Source organism: Drosophila ananassae, chromosome XL (genome assembly GCF_017639315.1).
Source record: "Drosophila ananassae strain 14024-0371.13 chromosome XL, ASM1763931v2, whole genome shotgun sequence".
Taxonomy (NCBI): domain Eukaryota; kingdom Metazoa; phylum Arthropoda; class Insecta; order Diptera; family Drosophilidae; genus Drosophila; species Drosophila ananassae.
In genome coordinates, this window is record NC_057931.1 from 3,878,186 (window position 1) to 3,896,353 (window position 18,168).

Sequence of the window (18,168 nt, forward strand, 5' to 3'; positions counted from 1 at the left end):
ACGTTATTATTAATTTATTTTATTATTATTGCACATGACTCAAATCCGCGGAGATAGCAAATTGTTATTTTTAATAAAAAAATTTCATAATGAAGTGAGGAGGAGAGACGACCGAATGAAAGTATTATAAATAATAAATAATAATAATTATGAACCGGAACACGTAGACACATAGCAAGTATATGAGAGCATTACTATATAGACTCTCGATTCTGGGCAAGAGGATAGTATATAAACCTGACTGTGTGGAGGTCAAGGCATTAGTTGCTTTCGAATCGTTTGCAAAATGACAGCCTTGTTTTCAGTTCTTCAAGTCGCTCTCCTCGCTGGAGTCCATGCCTGGGATTACGGAGTACCCTACTATCCGGCGCCGTATTACCAATCGCAGCCCCAGTTCGAGTATACCCAGTGCCCGCCCACTGGTCCCGAGAGTGTAGTGTGTGCCGTAGCCCCCGGATCTCAGCCCTCCACCTTTCCCAGTCCCTGCGAGGTTACCCGCTTCAAGTATCTCACCGGAAATGGTAAGTACTTAGTGGTGGAATATGTCTGATGGTCTCTAATAACTGTGTTTACTTTCAGACTGGATCATCATTCATTCAAACCGATGTGAGAACCTGGAACTCTGCCCGGACAATTGCCAGGAATACGGAAGCCCCGTCTGCGGAAGATTGGGAAATGTGAGAAGAACCTTCAAGAGTCATTGCGAGCTGCAGCTGGTGAAGTGCCGAACCGATCTTGGTGAGTTTTTATTTAAAACGTATATTATAGTTAATCAGAATTTAAGTAATCGTGCTTCAAACAAAATGCGCCAGCTTTGAAAACAGCTAATAGCACGTTTTGTTTTTAAACAGGAATAATTAGAGAACTTTACTCATTCTTTTATACTATAGCTTTCGAACTGCACCATGAGGGTCCCTGTGATAGCAGATATCCAGCCAGTCGATCATCTCAGGCTCGTTCCTATAACTATAATCCCTACGTGATGCACCATCAGCCAAGTTATAACCCTTATGGACCCCCACAACCGGCGGCGCCTTATAATCCCTATGGAAACTACCAGCCACGGCCCTTGAGCAGTCCCCAACACCGCTTCCAGGGTCCTGTTTATCTGCCTTACGAGCTTACCTGGGAGAATCTTCCCACGGAGTATACAGTCTCCTATACTACGCCAGCAACTATTTACAAGACTTCTCCGCAAACTTATTATGAAACCACTACGACCCCGAAGACAACGACTCCGGAAACCACAACTACAGAGAGTCCTACAACCACTTCCACATCTACTACTGAGAGTCCTACAACTACCACAACTCCAAGACCCAATCCCCGTGAAAATATCAAGATCAATGCTGTGGTAGAAACATCAAGTACTACGGAGAGTCCGAAGACCACTGAGGCCCCTAAATACTTAAAGAAATATAATACAACTCCTTACCATGAACATGCCACAACCACAGAAGCTTCAAATGATAAAAAATCGATCGATCAGTTAATCAAGGCCAATGTGGCTCAAGACGAGGAGGAAAATGATACTACAAAATCTACCACAGATTCTTCTACTGATTCTTCAACTGATTCTTCTACTGACTCTTCTACCGATTCTTCAACTGAGTCTTCAACAGATTCCACCACAGAATCAACTACTTACAATACTTACTCGCCCTATGAGTCCCGCAAGACTTACCAAACCTACTCGACTTACGAAACGAAATCCTATTCGAATTATGAATCTTCAAAATCGTATAGTACTTATTCCACAACTGAAGCGCCCGTGGAAAAGACAACTGAGAAAAAGAAAATTCAAGGATTGATACAAGTTAATGCAGTTCAAGGAAGCACTTCCACAGAGGCCTCCACAGAAGCTTCCACAGAACCTTCCACAGAATCTTCAACAGAAGAATTAACTTCCACAGAGTATACTACAGTGTACTACAGTCCTTCCAAGCCTTCTCAGACCTATTCGAGTTATGAGACTCCATCTTATTCCCCTTATGAAGTCAAGTCCACTTATGGAGCTCCGTCTGTTTATAAGACTTATTATCCAACGACAAGTACTGAGAAGACTACCGAAGAAACCACTGAAGAAACTACCGAAGAAACTACCGAAGAAACTACTGAAGAGACTACCGAAGAAACTACTGAAGAAACTACCGAAGAAACTACAGAAGAAACTACTGAAGAAGCAGTAACGACTACACCTGAAAACTCCAAAAAAAGAGAAAATTTAATCAAAATTAACGCCGTTCAGGATGAAGAAAGTACAGAAGTCGCCACAGAAACTACTACAGAAGTAGTTTACACCAAGAAACCCACATCCTATCCTACTTATGATACCTATAAGGAGTCCCCCAAAACGAGCTACGAAGCCAAGGAATACAACCCCACTTATCCACCCAATGAATCTTACAAAGAACCCGCCAACCCAGCCTATGAACCCAAAAAGTATAATCAGACTTATCCCACCAACGATACCCTAAAGACCTACGAATCGACAATCATTACCAAAAACGGAACTGTTCTCAATTTCCACTATGGCACCCTATATCTGAATCTGGGCACCTCGGAAAGGATAAAGTCCCTGCTCTTCCTGGACTTCAACAAGGAGGAAAATCAAAAGGCACAGACCTACGGGCCAGCTCCAAAGAACTGAATCCATTTTATTACTAAGTTAGCTATATGAAAATTTTAAACAAATTCATAAATATTAATATCTTAATATACAATATATAAATCAACGAAAATTAGTAAGAGTTATGTTGGAGAAGAGTCGATTGGGGGGCAGCTTGATGATATACCCTTCCGGTATGGTATTCAGCTCAGGACGTTGAATCAAAGGACCCCGGATGAAGGGTTGGATCTTCAGGGTTAGATTCCCGATAAAGGCATCGGGATCCATGTGAAGGGAAAGGGTATTCATCAAACGGATGGCCTGGAAGAGCACACTCTTCTTGTTCAGTTTCGCGTACTCGTTTCCACGGTACATGGTGCGTATGGCCTGAAGGCGACGGATCCTACGACGGACGATCCTATTGCGACGACTGTGGACTTCGCTGAGGACCAACATGTTATCCCGAAAGCGTAGGGTCGACTCCCGGAGATAGTCGGTGATGAAAGCCAGGGGCCAGCCCAACACCTCCTTCATCAATCCCAGTTCGGCCTCCAATCCAACATTTTTGTACCTCTCCTCGGGACGGCAGACATCCCCATCCTTTTCCAGAGTCAGGTTGGCCACGCACTTCGGCTGAGGGCAGGTCATAATGGAGCTCGCAAGCATCCTGGGCATCGAGCCCAAAAGGATCCAAATGAAAATGATCTATTTTTTTGTTTTTTCCATGAGATATACGATTTCAACGAGTAATTGTCGAAAGAACTTACCTCCAGGGACTTCATGGTAGCTTTTTTGTATTTTCTTGAGGAGAATTATATATTTTTTTTTTATTTGTTCTTGATTGGCGCAGAATTTTCAGTCTACTGAAGTTAGTTGAGTGAAAATTTTAGCAAGACATTTGATCTTTGACACTTTTGTCGAGGCCTACTACGATGGGAAGTGTTGGAAGACTAGTTTGGAAGTACTTTCATTATTAAACAATTTTTACAATTTTAAAAACAAATGCAGAGGCTTTTTAATATCTTAAATAGTCTTTCAAAAACTTTAAAAAATAATAAACAATTTTCTTTTCAAATAAAATAATTTATTTCAATAAATAATATCCTTGTAAAATAAATATTAAATGAAAAATTATCGCTATTTTCCTGTGGTGCTTTCCATTGGCTGGGTGGTGTTGCTTTCATAGATCGTAGATTCTATTTCTGGCATATCGGTGGTGCTCTTCTCCGTGGTGCTATACTCTTCCGTAGAGCTGGGCACTCTGGTGGTTGTCCATCTCAAAGGATTCTCTGTGGTGGTGCTAGTGGTACTCGTAGTACTTGTGGTGGTGCTGCTGCTATAGCCAGCCGTGACATGACCCACTTCTGGCAAGAACATGGACAGAGTGGAATCAGTTATCTCCTCATAGTCCTGACCCACATCGGGTATGTTGTAGACATTATAGGCACTCTCTGCCCTTGAGACGGAGACCATGGGATGTTTCTGGTTCATTATTTGTTGAAATTTCATGGGGCTGGGAGTGGTGGTGCTAGTGGTGGTGGTGCTAGTGGTGATTCTGGGGGTTCTAGGGGTGGTCCTTCTGGTGGTGCCATGGGCTCTAAAGGGCTTGCTTTTTGGGGTGGTGGTGGCGAGGAGAATATATATCTTCTGAGGTTTCTCCTTGCGGCTTTTGGCAGGACGCTGAGGCTTATGACGTCTCTGATTCTTTGGCTTCCTGGGTCTGGTTGTGGGAACTTGGCAAGGACCTTGGTGCAGAATACGAACGACTAAATAGACATTTATTATGGAATCTATGTGTTATCCCAAGTTATACTTACCCAACTTGCTTTCACAGCCGTATCTCTTCATTTCGCATTCATTGACGAAAGTTTGGGGCTTCGAGTTGACAATTTCTGCCAGTGCACAAACAGGACGACTAACTTTTGTGCACTTAATGGTGTGGCAGGGTGGAGTGCACCTCTCCAGATCCGTGGGCTCCAGTTCTACACAACATATAATATTTAAAAATTAAAGAAAGATATTTTTAAAGGCACTTCTCACCAGTTCCGTGTTGAAACAGCATCTTCAGGTTATGTGCCTCCAAGTGGCATTCGTTTTCAAAGTAAAAGTTGTCCGTGCCATTTGTGGCACAAACCGGAATGCCACCGGGCATGCAATGTGGCTGATAGTCCACGTATTGGATCTGCAGAGCATTCAGATTCAAGCCGTTGTCCTCCTTGTCCTGTCCCAGGCCAGAATCCCCCAGGATCTTGGCATACTGGGCGCTCGTGTAGTGGTGATCACTGTACCGCCAGTCAGGCATCGCGGACTGGGACATGGGAAGCTTGCCCCAAGCGCCTTCAAGGATGCTCAGGACCGTCACCAGGATAAGGCAGTTCATGGCTAGTGCTTTGGTGGCTTGTCTCGATTTCATCGCAAAATGACTTGTGACCTCTGCAGATCGTTGGCTTTGCTTTATATTCCCTCCATCCATGGGCTTATCTTTACGTTTCTCTGCATTTTTTCACTGACTTGTCGTTATCTGCGAGAAATGAAATGCATTTTTACAGCACTTATCTTCGAAAGTGCTACAAGAAAGTATTCATAAAGCAAAAAGAACAGGTGTCGCACTTTTCTAGTTCATTCATTCAGTTTTCTTTATCTTTCGGCTTAAATATCTTATGGGTCATTCACTTGGATAGCAGCACGTGAGCATGATTATCTGACAGATACTTTCTTGAGGTCAGTTTTTCCAAAGCGATTAGCTTACAAAACATTCTGTAAAACAAGGTGATAAAAATATATGACTTGACTTTAAATATTTAAATAGTTTTTACTAAACCATTAAAAGCTTTTGGCATTTTTGAACCAAACCCCACACTTTGGAAGCTTTAAAGCCACTTTTCTTAGACGCCTTGGCAGTAAAGAAAGCCAATTAGAAAGAAAGCGTTGGAAGCTTTTTAAAATAAAGTCCAAACTGAATTTTGATTCAAAGCTTTTTATAAAAAATTTTATGAAATATAAAAGGTTAAATACTTAAGTTTTTCAAAACTATTAATGAATATTTTTTACCCAGCTCGAATTTAATTTCTGTTAATCTTTAAAGGACTAATCCTTTTACTTTAAAAGTAATTTCCAATCTTATATTATTATTTAAAGTTCCATAAAAAATATATAATTTTTCAAAACTACATGCTTCAAACCTGCCTCAACCAAACAGAAAACAAGTCCTTTTCACCAGAAACTGTCTCAGCTGGAATCCTTTTCAACGTCCTTTTCAGATGTGGTTCAAAGTTATTTGGAACTTCAACAAAATACCAAAAAAACTTTTTTTTTTTGAGGGGGGGAGCTAGTTTATTGCTTTGCCGTTATTGAAAATGAAAGAGGACTCATCGCCCATCTCGACCCCACCGGCTGCATGTCCTTAGTTTTGGTAGGAAAGCTTGCAAGCAAGGATCCTTGGCCACAAAGTAATCTGCATATGCTTATGTGTGAGGACCAGAAGATACAATTTATTAAACTCTCCTTACAAACACACTCGCTTTCACCAATCTATGTACACAAATAAATATATCTATGCTTATGTTTATGTTTGTGTGTGAAGGAAGGCAAACAAACGAATGTTACTTATTCCCTAGCAGGACGAAAAGGTCCTGGACCATTGCCGGGCTTTATGAAATCGAACAATGGCGTCGCCACAACGGAAACGGAAACGAAAAAGAAAAATCAAATCGAAAGTAAGAATCGCAGACATTAAAGCTTCTTCCATTCAGAGAATCATGAATTAAAAGAATAATGGCTACTTTTTCTTTAAAAATATATTACTATTTCATAAAAAAAATAACAAAAGGACAAATTATAACAATAAAGACATTTTGGTTCTTAATACAATTAAGTTAATGAGCGAAAAAATGAATAAGGACATTAAAATGGGGGAGTTTCTTTGTTTATTGTTTGTAGGTTTTATTGATATGATTTGTAGAGGATTTTACTTAAAATTTTTATATAAAAAAAAGGTTACAAAAACATTTATTAAAGTCGAAAAATCAAATCACTTGATTTTGTCTTGAGAAAATAGATTTTTATAATTATGCTTAAAATATAATAACCTTAAGTTTAAATATTTATAAAAATTGCCAACTAAAAATTAAAGCTCTATATCTTCTAAAAAAAAGAGACTTAAATATTCGATTTTATTAACTATTTTTTGTTGTGGGAACTCTTGGGCTTACTTTCGGTTCTGGTCGCTTTCAAAGTAACACAGAAAGGGGCGGTTAAGGGGTGTGGCCCAAACAATAAACAAACAAACAAACTGCCAAAGTGTCACACATTCATCATCCGTTGGACTATAGAGCCTCGTCCTGCCTGAATCCTGAAACCTGAATCAAAAATCGAGAGCCCAGAACCCTGATGGCCACTTGCCAGTTTGGTCAGTCTGTTTAATATTGTATTTTTTTTGGATTTTTTTTCGGTAAAAGAGGGAGAGGATGGTGTGAGGGATAGCTCACAGATAAAAATGGTAAGGATATGGGGGAGTGGAGGGACAGGATAACAAACAGGACAAGGCAATATCGCGCTGTCCTGGCCTAGTCGCGTGAAGTGTGCTTCTCTTCACTATGCTATTATTGTCTCTCCAAAATGTGTTTAATATTCAGGTTTGAATTGTTTAGATTTATATTTTGACTTAAAATAAGAACTACAAATATTATTCATAATTTTGTAAGATATTTTAAAAGTCATAATTATAAAGTAAAATACATTTTGTTAGATGCTTTCTGTAGAATTTTATTTAAAATACTTTTGGTGGGTTTTGTTTTTGTATTTACTAAAAAATAAAGATTTTTTTATTAAGAAGTGAAGATATATATATTTTTTAACTTGTAACTATTAAAGTTTATAATAATAAAGTTGTATTAATTTATTCTTTAAATATTTGTCTATACAACTTAAAAGTGAAATACTCAAAAATGAAATGAGATTTTTTTTATTAAATATAAAATATATTGTAAGGCTTTTTTAATATTTATTTCAGTGTAAAAAAATGCTGAATGGTGGGAAAAAAATATCTAAGTGTGGGGAAAGGATCTAGAGTCTGCCGCAGCTACGGGGGCGTGGCAGAAAAACTATGAAAAAAGTGCAAAAAGGTCAGTAAATTAATGTGCAAAACAGGCTTAGGGATAAACTTTGAATGTGTCACCCCCCCACGGATGTGTGTGTGTGTGTTTTTATATGTTTTTCCTGAAAAGGTGTTGGTGTGTGTGCTGTCTGTGGGCGGAGCGCAGAATCTCCCCCAGACCCCAGACCCCTTAAGCCCCTCAGGCCCCTAGACTCCCATCCTTAAAGAGCAAAGTTGGCTTTGAGTTACGAGCTCGCAAAAGGCACTCACACAAATAAACAAACAGGCTCAATGGGATATATATACAGATTTTAGCCAACGGGTTAAATATATATATATATATGTATATTCCATTTATTTTTCAATTTATGCGCCCAAGGATAATGATAAATTCGTTAGCTTTGCCGCATAAATTTTCTCTCTCCAAAAAAAAAGCATCTGTTCCGCCCTTCCCCTTAAATTAGATGTTAAATTTTTAACTAATAAATCAATATTTAAATAATTTATACAAATTGGTAAGGAGGGTGTCCCTGCCCCCCACAACTCCCCTCTTCCCATCCTGATGATCGATTACCAAATGGCTGTATGTGTGTGTGTGTGTCTCTTATTATTTTTTATGGGGGTTGCTCCCACAACCAAGTCCCCATACCGTCCTGAAAAAAAATATGATTACGATTATGATTATGATTATGATTATGATGTGCGGTTTTTTGTGACAAGGGAATATGCAATCTATTTGGGAAAAACAAATTACTTTAAAATTAGTTTCAACAGGGCTGGGAATTAGAAACGGAAACGTCGAGGTGGCAACAAAATACACAATTTATTTTGTGTGTTTTTCAGTGAAAACAAGGTGGGCGAGTTGGGTAATGAAAATGTCATTTCAAAAATGTTTCAGTTGATAAATAAAGTAAATTAAATGGTGTTGAGGTTTATATTTTATAAATATATATAAATTCAAGGTGTTGATTTTATTTTAGATATTTTTTAAGATATGGGTCTATCTATTTTTTAAGATATGGGTCTAGCCTAATCTTGAAATGATTAAAAAGTTCAAATTAAAATTTAAAACAATATTACTGAAAGGAAATTGTAAAGTCAAGCTGACTTCGAATTTTTTTTAGAGAAACCCCTTTTGTGTAACCCCTTTTTTTATTATTGTTGATTCACATTTTCAATTTTCAAAATTGCCAAAAAAATGTTCAATTTTCAAGTGATTTTTGGGAATGAACCGGAAAATTCCCATGCCGGCTATCCATCATCCTGGCGACCGAAGCTCCTGCCAAAGCTTAGATGTGTCAAAAAATTGTAAAAAAAAAAAAAACAAAGAAAGCTAAGCCAGGAAGGAAAAACTGGCAACAGACATTGGCCTGGCTGGCATAATTTGAAAAGCAAGTTTTCTAATGGCAGCCTAATGAAAACTTCATCGTTTTGTCAGATTCTCGAAAACAATTTGCATAAGGACTTGCCACGTAGCACAGCCCGCTGGGTAGGTAGGTAGGTAGGTAGTCTGCAGTGGAAAGTGCCATAAATCATTTAGCACTAAGGACGACAAGGTCCAGCTATTCATCTGGACCCCATCCCTGTCCCATTGCTGTCTCTTTCTGATCTCTCTTTGTCTCTGTCTGGGCTTCATTGTGCTTTTAATTCCAATTTTAATTTCACACCAAAACTTGGTCCAGAGACTAAAAACTTCATCTTGGTCGGTGGGTCCTTGGGTGCGTTTTTGGTTTTCATGGTCCCAGTGCGATTAGGCAATTAAATATGAAACGAAACGAAAATGTATTTGGTTAGCGTAATTTAACGTTGGTTTTCCCGGGGTTTTCCTTTTCGGTTTTTGGTTTTCCGCCACCATCTCTATCTGTTTCTCTCTCTCAGTCTTAGTCTGTCTCTGTTGCTCTGTCAACACTTTGTTTGCCATCCTGGGATTATAATAATATATAAATATAATAACAGTGAGTCCCCCTCCCTGGACTCTTCCCATCTTAAGCTCACGAATACAGTCACAGACAGATCTGCCAGCCATCTTCTTGGTGGCCTTCTGTCTTCCAAAACGGTAACCAAGTCAACTTCCCTCTGCGGGGCTCAAGCTGTTTAAGCACTGAGAAAAAAAATATTTTTAAAATTATTTCTACAGTTTTTATGAGCTATATGGTTACTAGGAACTATAAAGAAACTAATGGGTTAAGAAGTTATAGGTTTCTTTAAGAATTTAATACTTAGAAAATTATTTTAAACCTAATAGAATTATTTATTTAAATTACTTGAAGCTTGAGAGGCTTAGCTTTAGTAAATCTTTTAAAGTCTTTTATATATTTTTATTGTTAGCAAAAGGTGATAAAAATAAAATATAAAGCTTAAATATTATTAACATATTTTTTGCAGTGCCTTTTCTTGTTTGTTTGGTGTGTGAGAGCCAGAGCAACAGCCGCCGGAAGTGCGGCATATTTTCCGCTTAAAATACCACAATGTGCTTCGTGTTGTGTCTCTTGCTGTGCGTGTGAGTTTTATTTTTTATTATGTGTATTGTTTGTGTGTGTGTTTGTGCGAAACAGAAGCGTCAAAGAAAAGTCACAATTTATCCACATATTTTTTATTATATTTCCCTTTATCGTTTCGAGTTGCTGGGGCCTGTCATAAAGCCCATGTGAACGTTGGCACACCTTCGTGTGCTCTCCACAGGTAATCCGGTTTGGTTTTCGGTCTGGAATTCACAAGTCCTGGCAATTAAATGCTTTAAATTAAATGCTGAATAAAATTAACAACCTTTAAGTGGTTATGGTTATGGTTTGTAGTACATTTAACATTGAATTTCCGGTAATGCAAGTGCTTTCCTCTTTTTAATACTCAACTCTTCAGGTGATTGAGAGTTTTTTTGAAGTGCTCTCTGATTTTTTCTGGTTTATTAAAAAAGTTAACTCTCTGTATATGTAATTACCGATTAATTCTATTGCTTCCTCCTATTTTCTTTTTTATTATTTGCAGTAATTAATTAAAAATGAAATACGAATTCCAATACCTGGTAGGATACTCGATATGCTTTCTTTTTTTTTTGCTCGCTGCCATCTTTCATTGGAATTTTTTCAGCTGTCGAGCTGCATCGTAGCATCCTGAATCCTGGCATGAAAGGTTTGGCATTATAATGGCCCGTGTCCAAGCACTAATCATTCCCCTCTTCATCTTTTTTTTTTGCAAATGCATTTTGCCAACATTTTTCCATTATTCCATATATCGGACTAAGAGCATGGGATTTTCAATTTTTTTCCCTTGCAGGCGCAGGTTTTTATGCCTGCAGGTGGACGATATCTAGGATATTACGTCAAAAGGAGTCTCTCTGTCTATATATAGGGGCTCACTGTGACACCATAGCCTGCACTTGAACGCCCACACGGCGTATGGGTGATATATTTGTTAGCATACACTGCGTATGAGTGATATTTGAGTTTTGAATTTAAAGGAATCTGTGGAAAAAGTTTCATAGAACATAGGACAAAAATATGGATGTTTGTAATTTCATTAGGCTAGCAAAAATATGCAGCTAGCTAATAAAATGCAAAAATGTGTTCATCCTGTTGCCAGGACTCATCTTTCGCCCCCATCCGCGCTCCCATCCGCCTCCCTCCCATCCGTTTGGCTTATCCAGTGCAACGGCGGAAAGTTTTTGCAGCCAACTAACTTAGTTTAGCCTGAAAATGAAACTGTACAAATTGTTTACCAAATCCAATTAATTATGACCCTTGTCATGGTTGTTTGGCTTGTTGTTGTTGTTGGTTGTTGGTTTTTGGTTTTTGTTGCTGTTGCCAGCTTTTGTCTCTTGGCCAGAAAGTGTTCAATTAGTGCCTTTGTGTTTAAAACGTTGACCGCGCTTTTTCCCGCCGATGGAATGCCCAACCATTCGGACCTAAGTGAGTTTATTTCCAAATTTTAAGCCAAAAATTAGCCAAATTACACAAACAGGTAACAGACATGGAAACAATTTGATCATTTAATTGTCGATTCGAATTTCTAATTCAGAAAACAAAGGTGTCGAGCTGAATAGTACTAGTTGGCCTTTAATTTAGTCACTAGTTAGGTTTTTATTTTATTTGTTGATTTGTCTATGTGGACTATAGACTGTCATAGCTTATAGTATTTTTTCGAAATAATGACTTATATATTTTTATTAAATATTTTTAATTGCAAAGAATAATTAATATTTTTCATTAATTTCAGCCTTCCTAAAAAGTTCATATGGCATGAGTTGAAACTGAAAGCGGTGACCTCTAATTAAGGTTTAAAAAACAAGCAAATGAAAAGTTAAAAACTATTTTAATAAAATATAGGTAAACTATAAGCTGGCATACCTGATATTTTATTTAAACTCCAAAGCCACTGTTTTTATGTTCTTGGAAAGCCAATCGGAGAGAGAGAGTGTTGGTGGCTACACACACATGGCTAAATTACCATTTTGTTGGTCGGCAGGATGCCAGGAAGAGTCCTTTTTCGTTTTTGTTTCATTAGAAAAATGTGGGGGGCGTCCTGTGTGTGTCCTCGAAAGTTTTGATGGAACTTCTGCTGATACTGCTGCTGCTGCTACTGCTTTGCAATGCCGTCGAATGCTGTCCAATTAGTGAATGCAACCAGGATGATACCAGGACTTTGACATGACGGAGTATGGATGGTGGGTTCCTGGAATTCTGGCCTGGACGGAGGTGGATCATTTTGAAGAGGATAGAAGGAGAGGACCCAGGCCGCCATAATTAAATCCTTGACTGGACTCGTGGGAAATGCAACCCGGCCTTTTGCAACCTGCAACTCGGACCACTGGGCAACTGGGCGGCTGAGCAATGGTGCAACAGTGGCATATCCCACTATGCCACACGCCACATGCCACATGCCACGTGCAATTTGATCAACGGTTAATTATTTTTCTTACGAGCAGGGACATGACCACAGCATGCCAATGGACATTGGACAATGCTCACTGGCTTTTGTTTTCCAATCCCACACCCACAGCCACCAACCACCAACCACCACCCACTCTCAACCCCACTTATCCCCCCTCGAGCAATGTCAAAGGAGCTACCTTCCATTTCCATTGTGCATTTGCGATTCCCAGGACCTGGGACAGTGTACAATTTAATTTGATTATTTTGACTTTGTTTCAAAACCGCACAAAATTTAATATATTTTCCAACTATTTTATAAGCAAATAAGATATGCCTTTCAAGGTAAATAAAATACTAATTTGTACTGACAATGTACACCGAAAAAAAAATATAAATAAATATAAAATTAAAATAATAAATATAATAATCTAAGCTAGCAACTTTTACTTTATATATATAAAATAAATTTATATATATTTAATTATAAAGAGTAAAATAAATATCCAACTATTTCTAGACTTTTTTCAACCAACCCCTATTTTTGTGTAAAATAAATTATTGAATTTTCATCGGAAATGGAAACAAACAAACATGAACCAGCAAAATGTATTAAATGCGAATTATTTCACTGCCAGGCCCAATCAATGTTTATATTATTTGATCAAAATGCGAAATGTAAGTGAATATCTTCTTAATTAATGACGCAAATTATTGATAGATGAATATTATTAATGAGCTACAAAAATTCAATGCCTGACTGCAGCATGTCAGCAAAACCCAAAAATTAATGGCCATATACTACTTTCTCTTCTTGTTGCTGTTTTAATTAAAATTGCAAATTTTGATGTTTTTGCAAAAAAAAAAAAATATATTAAAATAGTTACATACGGCAAATGTCGAAGTCAAATTATAATCTGAATTTTTGGGTCATTAGTTTTAGCTAAAAATTATAATTTGAAGCTGCTTCTCGAATTTAGGGGGTTCTTTGGTCATCAAATTGCTGTCTTTTTTAGTTTTTTTAATTAATGTGAATGGCAATAATGTAGGGCAAAAACATCTATTAAAAATTTGATAAAATATGTAAATGGAAATAAGATATTTTTTATCTTTGTTAATTTGAAAAGCTTGAACTTAATTTCAGTTTTTTTTGGTTATTAATTTAAAGAGAAAAAAGCAACAACTGCTTTGTACTATATTTTCATAAATAATTTGCTGGTTTTTTTTAATAAATTATAGACAATCTTTATTAGTAAGTAAAATATTTAGAAAGAATCTTAACCTTTTAAGAAGTGTTTAATAAAAAATGATTGTATTTCCTCTCGAGAATTTAGAATAGTTACCCCGTCAAAAATACAGCTCATTTTCTATCTCAACATTTTTAAAAAAGTATGCCTTGTTTTTATAGATTTTAATGAATATTTCAAACATAGAACAAAGAAAGCTAGGCTTAATCATTCTTTAGCCTGTCTTTGAGCAGACAGTTTCTTACATTTCGAATTTCCATTTCCAGTATTTTTCATAATGGACCAAAATTACCTCGATTCCAAGATGTCCCGCCGTGTCATCAACGTGTATGTGCCGCCCATTAGCAGTTTCCCGGAGCTGAGCCTCCTGGGCGGATACGGGCTAAAGGATCGAATCGAACTGCCCAAAACGAGCACAAAACGGCGACCAGCACGGGGCATGGAGAACGTCATTGAGGAGCAGGAGGAGTCGCACTTCCTTTACGTCATCGATAGCAAGGGTCGTTTGTTGGAGCATTTGCGTTACTTTGGCGACGACTATCGTTCGGTCCTAAAGGAAACCTTTGCCGGCGACCAGGACACCGAGGATGCCCCAAAGAAGGCGGCGGAAAAGACACCAAGGGACTTGGTATCGGATCTTCAGTCACTTCCATCGACCAGACTAGCCACCATCAAGATTGAGAAGCCGGATACCCAGTGTCCTTGTACTCAGACATTATAAATTATAAAATCGAAAGAAATACGAGGGATAATGGATTTACAAAAATTTTAATCAAAATGGTCACAAAAAAAAATAATATTACAAGAAAGAGGTAGAAATTTCTGGTTGAAAAATTAAAAGCATACTTTTTGGCGCAAAATGTTAAAATATTTGGTGGCGTAAAGAAAAATGGTTTGCAAATATAATATTTGTTGTTTTATGATTTGAAGTGATATTTTTTAAACTTAGGGGTAGCTTAATAATAATTATTATTATTTAAGAGTTTAAATTATTTTATATATATTTATATAGATATTTTTTTGGCAACGCCTACTGTCAATCCACCTTTTAACATTTTTCCTCTCAATTTCCAGCGTCACTTTTTTCATATTTTGTATACTGATAGTTTTTTAGCTTCTGGGACATTTCTGGTGATGCAGCTGGAATTATATTTGCTCAACAGATGAGTGTCGTTTTAAAAAAAAAGGCCCCCACTGCTTTTAACTCACAACACATCCCTTAATCCTTTTCACAGTCACGAACCGCAGATAAAAATATTTGTATTTACCTTCTGGTCACAATTTGTGTGAAAAACGCACTTTTTTATGAAGCCATCCATAAAAATGGAGTACAAAAAAGTGAAAAATATGAATAACAATTATACCAGAATGTGGTACAGAGCGACGCTTTAAAGGCAAATTTTAGAAATCTAAAATTTGCTATTGCTTGTGTTGCCGGGAAACTATTCTTTTACTAATTGGATAACAAGCCGTGGAATTTGCTGCACTTGCAGGACCTGCAGCCAAGGGATCATCTTACGCAAAAAGTCATCCGATTTCTAGGGTGAGTGTAGAAGAAATGTAACGTATACGCACCGTGGCCGACTCGACAATCGCCTTTGGCTCTACCTTGGTTAAAATTTATGACTTTTGTGCAGCGGCAGTGGCAGTGGCACTCGTTTCTGCCACTCTGGCATTGTGTTAAATTTTATGTGCCCTGCCCCCGCCATCTGCCATGGCAACAGGTCAAAAAAGTAACTATTGGTTGGGGGCAAAAGCTACATGGCGTGGCATGCTATGGCTTTAGCACTTAAAGCCATGGAAATTATAAAAAAAATACTTACATATCTATATATGTGTGGAGAAAGAATAAATATAAGAGGAAACAACTGCTTTGCCATGGCAGCGAATCTAGTAAGTGTGTTTGGGTATCCTGACACATCCTGGCATCACCTGCTCCTGCTAAGCTCCAGCTCCTGGCTCCTGCTACTGAAATCTCAGCTGGAATCTGCTCTGTTATGGAATACCTGGGACTCCCTAATTGGATGGGGTTGTAGGTATTGTCCAATACCTAATATCTACTGTACACAATACTTACAGTGGACACGTGTCGGGTGCTCGTTGAGGACGATTGCTTTCGATTTACTTCCTTTTATTGACACAAATATGCAAAAATTTGATTTTCATCCAGGAATTTTCAATAATTGCATATAATTAAATTGCATTTTCTTTGAGACTCGTATTTCCCCAAAAACCACAATCAAACAAATAAACAAAAAACAAATAAGCAAAGGCTAGAATTTGGCAGCAATATGCATTTGATTTTTGATATACGTTTGTTTGCTCGGCACGGGGGGCTTTTCAATTCAAAAGGATGGCATTTATTTAATGTGTAGAATTAAATGTATACAGAAATACATCAACTTTAAATCAATAATATGTTGCATATTTTTGATGGAAATAATAACTTTTGTTTCCACTGAGTATTTCTGATTTAATTCTCAAACTATAGGTTTTAAAATGGTATTTAGTTTTAAAATTTAATAATAAACATAGGCTTTTAAATTTAATATTTTTTGCCAACTTATTAGGTCTTTAATGCATTTTATTTTGACAAAATAATCCGCTTGAATTGCTTCTTCTGGTGTTGCTTTTTAAATGCTTTAAATAATCATTATTTTTAATGGGTTTGTTAAGCTTTTTCAATTCAATTTTGTTTTATCTTTAAAATACCTTGCACTTACCTAAATAATGGCTTAAAAATAAGTTTAATTTATATTTTAAGTAGTTTGTAAAACAAAGCTTCGAAATAGAAGGTAATTTCTTAGAACTCTTCCATAAAAGGGGGTTTGTATTTTCATATTAATTTAAACCTTAAAAAGGAAAAATAACTAAATTAATTTAACTTTTTTCAGATTATAATTGATTTTAAACTTATTTTTTTATTTACTAAAATTATGATTAATATTTATTAATATATTAAAATGAAATAAACAAAAACTATTGCCAATAATTGAGAAAAATCTCCTTATTGCGTTTCTGTGAAATTTCTCCAAAACAACCTTTAAATTCCCAGAAGAATTCACGGGAAGAATTGCCGTCGGAAGACTACAATCTCGCTGGCTGGAACCTTCGAGGCTTTCCCCTTGAAAGCAACCACTCAGAGGCGCTGAATCTGAAGGACCAATCCGATGAAAGACGAAGTCCCCTCCACCGGAAACCGCCGCCTTGGCGTCTGGGGCATGCGCTGAATTTGCGGCGAGTGTGAGCGAGAGCGGGTGAGTGCCGCCAAGTGTGCAAGTGAGAGGGGAGATGGCGGCGACGTTGCTGCCTTTGGGGGAAAGGTTGTGCCACAACCTTGGCTGGGGCGCGTGGCACACGGCTCAAGGCTAACCTGTTGACAAAATGCATATTGCGCATACGCCCCGTGCGCCAGACGACGGTCGACGCTGGCGTGTCCAACAGGTAAGCCGCTGGCGTAGGCGTTGCACCACCACCTCTTCTGGCTGCAGCCAGTCGCCATCCCCCCTCTGACCTTGCCTCTAGTGCTGGGCTCCACCAAGGCCACGAAGTCCGAAGCTGCCAAATAGTCTGCCAATGGCAACCGATCTGCGTAAACAAACTCAATGCAGCCAAAATGGCGGTGGAGAGCCGTCTGCCCACAGGATATTGCCAGCGCACTCCAAAAAAAATTTATAGTTCAAGGATATTTAAGAGACCTTGACCTTTTAAGTGTGAAAGTGTTGGTGGTGGAGACAAATGAAATTTGTTTAATTTTTATTTATTTTAATAAATACAACTTTTTGTAATTAATATTAAAATTATTAAATCTAAACAAAACTTAAACATAAATATTTTACATATAGAACTCTTAGAAATACTCCAAAGAGGAGTATTATTTTATTTTATAGGAAATTTTAGGATATTATCCTCTATATCCTATTCTTTTAATGGATAAGATTTTAATGGGCATATATTTAAATCTTGTTTAATAAAAACCAAATGTTAAGTTCGCAGCTTCATGAAAACATTAAAACAAACACAAATATAAAAGGGATTATTATTAATAAGTTTTTTAAAAGAAGTCCTAAGCATATGTAGATTAATTATTTTATTCTAATGGATTATAATTCTAACTTTATATCGTTTTTTTAAACATTTATTAATGAATTTATTGAATATTTAATTTTTATATTTAATTTAAAAATATTTTAAGCTTTTAAACTTAAAAACATTGCCAGTGTTGCCACTTTATTTAACTTGCCACTTGGTTTATTTTTGGTTTTGCCTATCATTTTAAATATCAAGTTTATTTGAAAAATCAATGGTAATTTTAAGTAAAGTAGTAAAACAGTAGTAAAAAAATAATTTTAA

The 18,168-nt window shown here is 37.2% G+C and overlaps 4 protein-coding genes across 5 annotated transcripts; 2 read left to right on the forward strand and 2 right to left on the reverse strand.

Moving 5' to 3' along the window:
• Positions 1-262: 262 nt before the first annotated feature.
• On the forward strand, positions 263-3,187 carry LOC6504079 (mucin-5AC). The gene is made up of 3 exons (XM_001964099.4): positions 263-521; positions 580-738; positions 891-3,187. The coding sequence occupies exons 1-3, from the start codon at positions 287-289 to the stop codon at positions 2,648-2,650; spliced, it is 2,154 nt and encodes a 717-aa protein (XP_001964135.1). The 5' UTR covers positions 263-286; the 3' UTR covers positions 2,651-3,187.
• Positions 2,627-3,535, reverse strand: LOC6503572. Its single transcript, XM_001964100.4, has 2 exons — positions 3,376-3,535; positions 2,627-3,313 (listed from the first exon to the last, which is right to left on the reverse strand). The coding sequence occupies exons 1-2, from the start codon at positions 3,388-3,390 to the stop codon at positions 2,732-2,734; spliced, it is 597 nt and encodes a 198-aa protein (XP_001964136.2). The 5' UTR covers positions 3,391-3,535; the 3' UTR covers positions 2,627-2,731.
• Positions 3,536-3,709: 174 nt separating this feature from the next.
• On the reverse strand, positions 3,710-5,049 carry LOC6503571 (mucin-5AC). Of its 2 annotated transcripts, none has more exons than XM_001964101.4 (3): positions 4,649-5,049; positions 4,426-4,590; positions 3,710-4,353 (listed from the first exon to the last, which is right to left on the reverse strand). In XM_001964101.4, exons 1-3 carry the CDS (start codon positions 5,019-5,021, stop codon positions 3,746-3,748), a joined length of 1,146 nt encoding a protein of 381 aa, XP_001964137.3. In that variant the 5' UTR covers positions 5,022-5,049; the 3' UTR covers positions 3,710-3,745. The 2 variants fall into 2 exon arrangements, with proteins under 2 accessions (XP_001964137.3, XP_032309452.1); XM_032453561.2 differs by having other exon boundaries at positions 3,710-4,374; positions 4,649-5,048.
• An 8,956-nt stretch (positions 5,050-14,005) lies between these two features.
• On the forward strand, positions 14,006-14,744 carry LOC6504080. Its single transcript, XM_001964102.4, has one exon. The coding sequence runs from the start codon at positions 14,093-14,095 to the stop codon at positions 14,534-14,536; it is 444 nt and encodes a 147-aa protein (XP_001964138.2). The 5' UTR covers positions 14,006-14,092; the 3' UTR covers positions 14,537-14,744.
• The last annotated feature ends 3,424 nt before the right edge of the window (positions 14,745-18,168 follow it).

What these genes read in the sequence shown, in the direction of transcription:
- LOC6504079 (XM_001964099.4), top strand. Translation starts at nt 287, where the DNA reads ATGACAGCCTTGTTTTCAGTTCTTCAAGTCGCTCTCCTCGCTGGAGTC. An exon ending in CAAGTATCTCACCGGAAATG is followed by an intron (nt 522 to 579) that starts GTAAGTACTTAG and finishes GTTTACTTTCAG; the next exon opens with ACTGGATCATCATTCATTCA. An exon ending in GAAGTGCCGAACCGATCTTG is followed by an intron (nt 739 to 890) that starts GTGAGTTTTTAT and finishes TTTATACTATAG; the next exon opens with CTTTCGAACTGCACCATGAG.
- LOC6503571 (XM_032453561.2), bottom strand. Translation starts at nt 5,021, where the DNA reads ATGAAATCGAGACAAGCCACCAAAGCACTAGCCATGAACTGCCTTATC. An exon ending in GCTGTTTCAACACGGAACTG is followed by an intron (nt 4,591 to 4,648) that starts GTGAGAAGTGCC and finishes TATGTTGTGTAG; the next exon opens with AACTGGAGCCCACGGATCTG. An exon ending in CGGCTGTGAAAGCAAGTTGG is followed by an intron (nt 4,375 to 4,425) that starts GTAAGTATAACT and finishes ATGTCTATTTAG; the next exon opens with TCGTTCGTATTCTGCACCAA.
- LOC6504080 (XM_001964102.4), top strand. Translation starts at nt 14,093, where the DNA reads ATGGACCAAAATTACCTCGATTCCAAGATGTCCCGCCGTGTCATCAAC.